Below are 12,242 nucleotides of genomic sequence, written 5' to 3' on the forward strand. Positions count from 1 at the left end.
TTACTTGGGATGTGTTATCTTAAAACTTCTTAACATCGTTTTCTAAATTGTGAGTTTGTCCATACCTGGTATATATTAGACAAAAAAGTTATGTATAGGTAAGTCCACAAATAATTACGAATCGATATGGACTTTTGCACGGTACGTAGAGATCCAGAATTGAAGTATGGGGGTCGCTTATATGTGGGCTATATACAACTATGAACTTGATATGGACCAATTTTTGTGTGATTGGGGATCGATTTATCTGGGGGCTATATATAACTATAGACCGATATGGACCTAGTTAGGCATGGTTGTTAACGGTCATATACTAGCACAATCTACCAAATTTCAACGGACTTGGATGAAATTTGCTCCTCCAAGAGGCTCCAAAACCAAATCTCGGGATCGGTTTATATGGGGGCTATATATGATTATGGACTGATATGGTCCACTTTTGGTATGGTTGTTAAATATCATATACTACCACCTCGTACCAAATTTCAACCAGATCGGATGAATTTTGCTTCTCCAAAACGCACCGGAGGTCAAATCTGGTGATCGGTTTATATGGGGGCTATATATAATTATGGACTGATATGAACCGATTCCTGCATGGTTGTTGGATACCATATACTAGGTTAACCTAGTATAAGGTTAACCTGCCACATAAGGTTAGGTGGCAGCCCGATGTATCAGGCTCACTTAGACTATTCAGTCCATTGTGATACCACACAATTATCATATACTACCAAATTGCAACCGAATCGTATGAAATTTGCTTTTCCAAGGGGCTCCGGAGGTCAAATCTGGGGATCGGTTTATATTGGGCCTATATATAATTATGGACCGGATTCAACCAATTTTTGCATGGGTGTTTGAGGCCATATATTAACACCACGTACCAAATTTCAGCTGAATCAGATGAATTTTGGTCTTCAAAGAACTCCGGTGGTTAAATCTGGTGATCGATTTATATGGTGGCAATATATATTTATGGACCGATATAAACCAATTTTTGCATTGGCTTAGAGGACTCGCAAGCCAAATTTGGGAGTACGTTTATATGGAAGTTAGCGTGATTTCAACAGACGGACGGACGGACGGACATGCTCAGATCGACTCAGAATTTCACCACGACCCAGAATATATATATTTTATGGGGTCTTAGAGCAATATTTCGATGTGTTACAAACGGAATGACAAAGTTAATATACCCCCATCCTATGGTGGAGGGTATAAAAAACAAAATGGTGTTCGGTCGGAGCAGGGATTTAACCCACTACCCTTTGCATGCAAGGCAGACATGCTAACCACTGCTCCACATGGCCAACAAATGTATGTTTCTGTTAAATAATGTTATGTTTGCATGGGCTCGTGGGCGCTGCAAACTATGCTATATAAATGTAACGATAATTGTCTACTGGTGACTATAACAGCTACGTAGCCCAGTGGATAGTGTGTTGGCTAACAAACTGTATGGTTATCGGTTCGATTCTACGTCCAGACGAAAGGTAAAATTTAAAAAAAATTATAAAATTGAATAATTTCTTCAACATTATTTGTAACATATTACAGAAAACGGAGCCAAGAACTAAACAATTTCGTGGAAGTGAAAATTGTGTGAGGGAATGAGCACAATCTTCTTTGAGGAAAATTTTTCCAAGCATATAATATTTTTGGGCCCAAAATGTTCACATAAAACAAACATATTAATGTTTCGGCAGTATCCAATAATATATGTGCTTCCTGCAAAATATGTTTGGAACATATGTTAGAGGAGCGATTGTTTTTTTGAGGGTGTAGCTGGAAAAAGGAATAAATTAAAATTTTTTTTGCTAGTTTCAAATACGAAAAACTCAAATTTAAGAGAAAATTGTACCTTAAATGTATCCTTACTTCAAATCGTAGCTCCTTTGGCTCGGAATCAATAAAAAAACATTAGTGTAAGGACAATATCTTTGGTACCAAGCAAACATGTTTTTCCTGAGCGTGTATTAAATAAAATTGCTTTTTCCAGATCTCTCGCATGCGAAACGCACTAGCTCATAGAACACGTAACCGTTTTTTTCTTCTTGTTAACATGAATTCATTGTTTTAAAGTTACATGAAAGATATATCACAGAATACGCGCTCAAATAAACAGCATCCAACAATTCAAGAGAATTTAAGTTTAAGTAGGTGTATATATTTTATGACATTTGTTAAACCGGCTCACGGTTTTCTTGAAAACAAAAAACAACTAAAATGATTTTTCAAATTTTAAAGTTAATGCAAAAGTTGAATTATAGACAAAATGCCATTTTTCATTTTCAATAAAAAAATCAAATCTTCATTGCTTCATTCATTGTAACCTTTTCTTCTGATATTTCGTTCTTTACATCTTTAAGGTTTTTGCTTTGTAATTACTTTTGAAAAAAGGAAGCTCCTTAATTCTATTTTTTCTAGCTTAAATTTTCTCTAAGCTATTTAAATAATTTCATGCTAAACAATGTAAAAAATAAGAGGAGAAACATCAACAGAAAATTACTGTCATTTACAAGGTTTATGTCTTCTCCATTCTTCTGGTGTTTGGTGCTATGTAATAGAGAGTAAAACGTACGTTTCACGTTCCAAATGAAAATGTTTCATGAGTGTTGTAATGCTGTAACTCATTGTCTGTTGGTTGTACATCATCAGCAACATTACCGAAGTGATATGGGACTATGTATGTGTAGTACAATAGGAGGAACCTTAAAACAGACATCAATAACAATGCGCCAAGTAAAACTCCCACTTAATCGCAGCATATTCTCGTTGTCATACCGATTTCTAAAGATTTAATGTGTATATTGTTTTGTGAGTTTTTGCTGTATGGTTGATGTTTATGCCAGGGTTGGGACAAGAGATTTGGCAAAGGAGCGGGCTATGATCTTATGAGAATATATTCATTCGTATTCACTCCAAAAGAATGGGTTCTACTTCTCGTCTTCTTCATCATCAGTGTCCTGGTATATAGTATCCTTGTATGAAGTTGTCTTTTCAAACACGTCTTTATACGTTTCCTGTAAATAATGCTACGTGCATGTGGGTAAATTAAGAGGAAAAGTCCTTTGTGCACGCATAGCACACATGCAAACAGTCATTTCCATCTCAAGTACTGGCTTCCTGTCACACGCATACTACGATTGCAAAGTGCGACTTGTTTATCTCTATTCATCAAAATACTGATATATGTTCGTTCCTCTTGTAGTATATGGAAAATATGTGATTTTCATAGTCTAGAGACAGTAAAAGGAATATACAAGAGAAAGAGTTGGAAAAACTTTCACATAGGTGGCAAAAAAAAAAAAAAAAAACAACTTAAAGAAAAGGTGCAGTGACCTGGTTTGGTCAAGAATTGAATGAAGACTTTCTTCCATATACCAAATGACCCTGAGTGTTTTTAAACATTTTAAACGATATGTAATGAAACAGTAAACTAAGCAATACCAAAGTCTATGTTAGATAAAAAAGGCAGATTAAAAACCTATAAAAGTCACTTTAGCTTTTGATCGGACCATTGTGTGCATGGTAATTAGAGGGCATATAATGACATCCTATCACGGTTGCCACTCGAGCCAAAATTAATCTACCAGAATTGGAAGAAAATTGTACCGAAAAATCGATCAAATAAAACAATGCTGGACTTTTCTAGTATGACCTAAAACAAGAATTTAAATTTTGGCTTGGCTTAATAGTGACTGTAGAGAATATTTTGTTATTATACCCTCCACCATAGGATGGGGGTATATTAACTTTGTCATTCCGTTTGTCACACATCGAAATATTGCTCTAAGACCACATAAAGTATATATATTCTGGGTCGTGGTGAAATTCTGAGTCGATCTGAGCATGTCCGTCCGTCTTTTGCAATCACGCTAACTTCCGAACGAAACAAGCTATCGACTTGAAACTTGGCACAAGTAGTTGCTATTGATGTAGGTCGGATGGTATTGCAAATGTGCCATATCGGTCCACTTTTACGTATAGCCCCCATATAAACGGACCCCCAAATTTGCCTTGCGATTGCTCTAAGAGAAGAAAATTTCATCCGATCCGGCTGAAATTTGGTACATGGTGTTAGTATATTGTCTTTAACAACTATGCAGAAATTGGTCAATATCGGTCCATAATTACATATAGCCCACATATAAACCGATCCCCCGATTTGGCTTGCGGAGCCTCTAAGAAAACCAAATTTCATCCGATCCGGTTGAAATTTGGTACGTGGTGTCAGCATATGATATCGGTTCATAATCATGGTTGCCACTCGAGCCAAAAATAATCTACCAAAATTTTATTTAGAAAATTTTGTCAAAATTTTATTTCTAAAGAAAATTTTGTCAAAATTTTTTCCAAATTTTACTTCTATAGAAAATGTTGTCAAAACTTTATTTCTATAGAAAATTTTTTTTACAATTTTATTTTTATAGAAAATCTTGTCAAAATTTTATTTCTATTGAAAATTTTGTCAAAATTTTATTTCTATAGAAAATTTTTTCAAAATTTTCTCTCTACAGAAAATTTTGTGAAAATTTTATTTCTATAGAAAATTTTTTTAAAATTGTATTTCTATAGAAAATTTTGTCAAAATTTTATATCTATAGAAAATTTTGTCAAAATTTTGTTTCTATAGAAAATTTTTGCTAAAATTTTATTTCTATAGAAAATCTTGTCATAATTTTATTTCTATAGAAAATTTTGTTAAAATTTTATTTCTATAGAAGAGTTTGTTAAAATTGTATTTCTGTAGAAAATTTTGTCAAAATTTTAGTTCTATAGAAAATTTTGTTAAAATTTTATTTCTATAGAAAAGTTTGTTAAAATTTTATTTCTATAGAAAATTTTGTGAAAATTTTATTTCTATAGAAAATTTTGTTAAAATTTTATTTCTATAGAAAATTTTGTCAACATTTTATTTCTATGGAAAATTTTGTTTCAATTTTATTGCTATAGATTTTTTTTAAATTTCATTTCTATAAAAAATTTTGTTAGAATTTCATTTCTATTGAAAATGTTGTCTAAACTTTATTTCTATAAAAAATTTTGTCAAAATTTTATTTCTAAGGAAAATTATGTTAAAATTTTATTTCTATAGAAAATTTTGTCAAACTGAACTATATAACCACGTATGGACTTACATACAATTTAGAAGGCGGTGTTAGGAGGTATTAAGATTCCTTGCCATCGGCAAGCGTTACCGCAACTTAAGTAATTCGATTGTGGATGGCAGTGTTTAGAAGAAGTTTCTACGCAATCCATGGTGGAGGATACATAGGCTTCGGCCTGGCCGAACTTACGGCCGTACATACTTGTTTTTTTAAGTTTATTTCTATAGAAATTTTTGATTTTTTTTTATAAAAAATTTCTTAAAAGCTTTATTTCTATAGAAAAATTTGTCAAAAATATATTTCTACAGAAAATTTGGCAAAATTATATTTTTATAGAAAAATTTGTCAAAATTTTATTTCTGTAGAAAATTTTGTCAAAATTATATTTCTATAGAAAATTTTGTCAAAATTTTATTTCTATAGAAAATTTTGTCAAAATTTTATTTCTATAGAAAATTTTGCCAAAATTTTATTTCTATAGAAAATGTTGTCAAAATTTATTTTCCTCTGTTGGTTAATCTACACTTGTAGTTTAGTCAATGCATGGTTTTAAGGTGAAATCAAAAATAACAAAATGATTGAAGAATAAACCAACAATAACAAAACAAAAATTTTATTTCTATAGAAAATATTGTCAACATTTAATTTCTATAGAAAATGTTAACAACATTTTATTTCTGTAGAAAATTGTGTCAAATTTTAGTTCTATAGAAAATCGTGGCAAAATTTTATTTCTAATGCAAATTTTGTAATTTTTTTCTAACGGAAATTTTGTCAAATTTTTATACACTCCACCATAGGATGGGGGTATATTAACTTTGTCATTCCGTTTGTAACACATCGAAATATTGCTCTAAGACCCCATAAAATATATATATTCCGGGTCGTGGTTAAATTCGGAGTCGATCTGAACATGTCCGTCCGTCCGTCTGTTGAAATCACGCTAACTTCCGAACGAAACAAGCTATCGACTTGAAACTTGGCACAAGTAGTTGTTATTGATGTAGGTCGGATGGTATTGCCAATGGGCCATGTCGGTCCACTTTTACATATAGCCCCCATATAAACGGACCCCCAAATTTGGCTTGCGAGGCCTCTAAGAGAAGCAAATTTCATCCGATCTGGCTGAAATTTGGTACATTGAGTTAGTATATGGTCTCTAACAACCATGCAAAAATTGGTCCACATCGGTCCATAATTATATATAGCCCCCATATAAACCGATCCCCCGATTTGGCTTGCGAGGCCTATAAGAGAAGCAAATTTCATCCGATCTGGCTGAAATTTGGTACATTGAGTTAGTATATGGTCTCTAACAACCATGCAAAAATTGGTCCACATCGGTGCATAATTATATATAGCCCCCATATAAACCGATCCCCCGATTTGGTTTGCGAGGCCTCTAGGAAGAGCAAATTTCATCCGATCCGGCTGAAATTTGGTACATGGTGTTGGTATATGTTTTCTAATGACCATGCAAAAATTGGTCTACATCGGCCCATAATCATATATAGCCCCATATAAACCGATCCCCAGATTTGACCTCCGGAGCCTCTTAGAGGAGCAAAAGTCATCCGATCCGATTGAAATTTGGTCCGTGGTGTAAGTGTATTGTCTCTAACAACCATGTCAAAATTGGTTCATATCGGTGCATAATTATATATAGCCCCCGTATAAGCCGATCCCCAGATTTGACCTCTGGAGCCTCTTAGAGGAGCAAAATTAATCCGATCCGGTTGAAATTGGGTACGTGGTGTTAGTATATGGTCTCTAACAACCATGCAAGAATTGGTCCATATCGGTCTATAATTATATATAGCCCCCATATAAATCGATCCACAGATTTCGGTCTATAGTTATATATAGGCGATCCCCAATCACACAAAAATTGGTCCTTATCGGTTCATAATCATGGTTGCCACTGGAGCCAAAAATAATCTACCAAAATTTTATTTTTATAGAAAACATTGTCAAAATGTTATTTCTGTAGAAAATTTTGTCAAATGTTTTACTTCTATAGAAAATTTTGTCAAAATTTTAATTCTATAGAAAATTTTGTCAGAATTATATTTCTATAGAAAATTTTGTCAGAATTTTATTTCTATAGAAAATTTTATCCAAATGTTATTTCTATAGAAAATGTTGTCAAAATTTTATTTTGTCAAAATGTTATTTCTATAGAAACTTTAAACTTGATTATATACGTATTTAATCGGTCTTTTTTAGTTTAATATACACCACGTACGGACTATGTGGTAGGAAGTTCACTAAACCCAAAGTGAACCACACTCGAACCCTCCGAAGAAAGGTTACCGATAGTTGGCCTTTGCCTAAATAAATCTTTGTACAAACATTTCTCTTTTCCTTTGCCACCGTCAAAATCTTGTCAAAATTGTATTCCTAAAGAAAATTTTGTTAAAATTTTATTTTATCGAAAATTTTGACAAAGTTTTATTTCTATAGAAAATGTTGTCAAAATTTTAGTTCTGTAGAAATGTTTGACAAAATTTGATTACTATAGAAAATCTTGTAAACATTTTATTTCTATAGAAAAGTTTGTGAAAATTTTATTTCTGTAGAAAATTTGGTTCAAATTGTATTTCTATAGAAGATCTTGTTAAAATTTAATTTCTATAGAAAATTTTTGGAATATTTTATTTCTATGGAAAAGTTTATCAAAATTTTTTTCTACAGAAATTTTTTTGCAAAATTTTAATTCTATAGAAAATTTTGTCAAAATTTTATTTTTACAGAAAATTTTGTCAAAATTTTATTTCTATAGAATTTTTTTTCAAAATTTTATTTCTATAGAAGATTTTGTCAAAATTTTATTTCCATACAAAATTCTGTCAAAACTTTATTTCTATAGAATATTTTGTCAAAATTGTACTTATACAGAAAATTTTGTCAAAATTTTATTTCTTTAGAAAATATTTTTCCATAGAAAATCTTATAAACATTTTATTTCCATAGAAAATTTTGTCTATAGAAAATTTTGTCGAAATTTTATTTCTATAGAAAATTTTGTCAAAATTTGATTTCTATAGAAAATTTTGTAACAAATTTATTTATATAGATAATTTTGTCAAAATTTTATTTCTATAGAAAATATTGTCCAAATTTTATTTCTATGGAAATTTTGTCAATTTTATTTCTGTAGAAAATTTTGTGAAAATTTTATTTGTGTAGAAAATTTTGTGAAAATTTTATTTCTATAGAAAATTTTGTGAAAATTTTATTTCTATAGAAAATTTTGTCAAAATTTTATTTCTATAGAAAATATTGTCAAAATTTGATGTCTATGGAAATTTTTGTCAAAATTTGATGTCTATGGAAATTTTTGTCAAAATTTTATTTCTATAGAAAATTTTGTCAATTTTATTTCTGTAGAAAATTTTGTCAAAATTTTATTTCTATAGAAAATTGTGCCAAATTTTCGACCGTGCTGTACCAACACTCAACTGGATCGGTTACTCCTTGTTACTCGTAGGGTTAAGAGTTCAAAGCTGGTCGTCAGTTTATATGGAGCTATATATTAAGAAGCTATATGAGTTTGTTCTGAAAATTTAATTCTTGAATTGTGACCAAATGGCTCTACGAAAATAAGCGCGTTTTAGCCTGTAACATCTGTCGAATTGTGAGAAAAAAAATATACAAAGGAATTTGAAATAATATCAGCAATAGTTCTCAAAAATTTGTATTGTTGATTGTTAATGGATGATATCTATATCATATTTATATTAAAGCATTCATTTATTTATCATCAATCAAAACTAGGTGGGAAGTTAAAGTTTCGTGTCATTTTCGATTATCCTATGTATTGGACATCTTTAGTCAAAGGGTTAAGAATCCGTTTATTGTTGAGCATGCGAAAGAAAAAATATTGCAATATATTGAAAAATATATTATTCTAATAGTTTTATATTTATAAATTTATAGTTGCTATAAAATTTTATTATCACATAGAAAAAGCTCAATCAATTAAAATTTTAACTGCATTAAAAAATCAATTACATATTAATTTTAAAATATTTAATTGAATTAAAAATTTATTGTAAGAATTATATTTATAATAGCGTTGGTGATTTTATTTCTGTGATTAAAGAACTTTCAATTTGAAATGAAATGAATTTGGAGACATCGACAATTTGTACTAATTTCCCGTAGGTTAATTTTGCACGATTATTAAAGAGAACGTACTGAAATCACGTACCAAATTCCAACTGGATCGAATGAAATTTTCTTTTCCAGGAGGTCATCGCTTTATACGGAGTTCTGAGACCAATATTTCGATGCATTACAAACTGAATGAAAAATTTAGTATTGCCCCCATCACCATATGATGGGGTGAAACACTCAGAAATGTCACCAGCATTACTGAGAGGGAATAAACCATCGCTGAAAATTGTTAGTGTTTGGTAGGGCATGTTAACCATTGTATCACGGTGGCTCCCTCCAAATGGTAATGCACCCCTATTTCCTATTGACGGAGTCCAAACTAGCCTATCGCGAACGCAGAGTGATATCGATAGCGCGGTTTGAGACTTTCTCCTATAAATAGATGCAAAGTGAGCTATCGAAAACTCAAATCGATAAGGGTGGACGACCTTTGGCTGGGGTTTACAGGTTTCTCCTATCGATGGAGTCTGAAGCTAACTAACTGAGAATTTTAGTCGAAACAACCAAACCAAAATTATTTATCAATCGTAAAGAATACAATTTAATTTAAAATTTCTTTATGGGGGATCTAAATCTCCAGTTAAATTACAAAATATTGCCTTATACGTTTTATTTTCGTTCTATAGCCATTAACTCTACCAAAACGAAAAAAAAGAAAATCTCACCAACAATAAATAACAACAATTTTAAAAATCTAATGACTTGTCATTGCCTTTTCCTTCATGCTTCTTATGATATAAATTTTCGCTCATTTTGGTTTAGACCATTTAACGGAGTTGAATGTGTTATCAAACATGCCACGGCTATGAATTTCATTGTGAACTACAATCACAAGCGTAATTCCTGACTTTCCGCCAGACTTCCTTTAAGGGTCTCTGGTCTACGGAGGAAAAGGAAAAAAAAAACAAACCCATTGCCATGTTTATCACAGAGGGCCAAAAATACAAAAAAAAGAGCAATACCAAAAAAAATGGGAGCAGGAAATCATAATTCTTTTTCTTAATTTTTTTCAAATAAAAAATGTATAAACTTTATTTATGGTTATTATTGTTATTTTACCGGGGCCTGTTTTTGGTCCTTTTTTGTTGTTCTTTTTTTCTCATTGCAGAATTTCCCGATAAACGACCTCAACTATTTACGGAGCATACGCGATACGAACCGGGTGATGTATTGCGTGCTAACTGTAGTACACCACCATCCCGACCAAGAGCTGAATTAAGATTTACGATAAACAATATACCGGTGAGTAGTAATATAAGCAATGAAACCAACATTTTTGATGGCGGATTTAACTCAAAGGCAAAGTAACACTGACATTCATGGTGATCATTTAAGTGTTTAAATTGTTATTTTACAGACATAACATATTAAGGCGAATTTTTAAATATTTATTCTGTATTGTGGAATTCTTTTAGTGTGTTATAATGTCTGGCAATTTACCAGAGTGAAATAAGTCTTTGAAAGGAAAGTGATGACTACACTGAAGGAAAAGTTGTCTTTTCCCATGTTAGACAATTGCCTGGCTAGTCCAGGCGAATTTTGTAATAGAAAATTCCTTGAACCTTTAGAAATACCCTGCAAAAGTGCTCTTCTAGAGATAAACGGAATTTTCACTTCACAAGAAGTTATTTTGAGGTAATATAAAAATTCTTCGTTTTATACAGTTTAATAATAGTTTAAATTTTCTGAATTTTTGTTTGTATAAAAATACTATCCCTAAATAATAGAAATTTTGTACAAATTTTTGAAAAGTGTACCGATTTCCGAGTATTATACGAAACGTCTTTACGTATAGATAAAAGTCGAGAAAATTAAGAAACAAGTATATACGGCCGTAAGTTCGGCCAGGCCGAAGATTATGTACCCTCCATCATGGATTGCGTAGAAACTTCTTCTAAACACTGCCATCCACAATAGAATTACTTAAGTTGCGGTAACGCTTGCCGATCGCAAGGTATCTTAAAACCTCCTAACACCATCTTCTAAATTGTATGTAAGTCCATACGTGGATATATTAAATCAAAAAAGATCGATCCAATACGTATATAATTCAGTTTGACAAAGTAGACATAAAATTTTGACAAAATTTTCTACAGAAATAAAATTTTAACAAAATTTTCTATAGAAATAAAATTTTCACAAAATTTTCTATAGAAATAAAAATTTTCTATAGAAAGAAAATTTCGACAAAAAATTCTACAGAAATAAAATTTTAACAAAATTTTCTATAGAAATAAAATTTTGACAAAATTTTCTATAGAAATAAAATCTTGGTAGATTATTTTTGGCTTGAGTGGCAACCATGATTATGAACCGAATAAAATTTGAACAAAATTTTCTATAGATTTGAACAAAATTTTCTATAGAAATAAAATTTTGACAATGATTAAAATTTTATTATGAACCGAATAAAATTTTAACAAAATTTTCTCTAGAAATAAAATTTTGACAAAATTTTCTATAGAAATAAAATTTTGACAAAATTTTCTATAGAAATAAAATTTTGACAAAATTTTCTATAGAAATAAACTTTTGACAAAATTTTCTATAGAAATAAAATCTTGGTAGATTATTTTTGGCTTGAGTGGCAACCATGATTATGAACCAAATAAAATTTGAACAAAATTTTCTATAGATTTGAACAAAATTTTCTATAGAAATAAAATTTTGACAATGATTAAAATTTTATTATGAACCGAATAAAATTTTAACAAAATTTTCTCTAGAAATAAAATTTTGACAAAATTTTCTATAGAAATAAAATTTTGACAAAATTTTCTATAGAAATAAAATTTTGACAAAATTTTCTATAGAAATAAAATTTTGGTAGATTATTTTTGGCTCTAGTGGCACCCATGATCATGAACCGATATGGACCAATTTTTGTGTGATTGGACCAATTTTGGTATGGTTGTTAGCGACCATATACTAACACCACGTTCCTAATTT

General features: G+C 30.7%; 1 protein-coding gene across 1 annotated transcript in view; it reads left to right on the forward strand.

Annotated features, from left to right (window-relative positions):
- The window catches only part of beat-IIb (beaten path IIb), a 280,833-nt gene that overhangs the window by 138,946 nt on the left and 129,645 nt on the right, over window positions 1–12,242 (forward strand). Inside the window, exon 4 of the mRNA XM_075314342.1 lies at window positions 10,402–10,535. Coding sequence (XP_075170457.1) covers window positions 10,402–10,535 — 134 coding nt within the window. The remainder of the gene's footprint in view (window positions 1–10,401; window positions 10,536–12,242) is intronic.

Source organism: Haematobia irritans, chromosome 1 (genome assembly GCF_050003625.1).
Source record: "Haematobia irritans isolate KBUSLIRL chromosome 1, ASM5000362v1, whole genome shotgun sequence".
Taxonomy (NCBI): Eukaryota; Metazoa; Arthropoda; class Insecta; order Diptera; family Muscidae; genus Haematobia; species Haematobia irritans.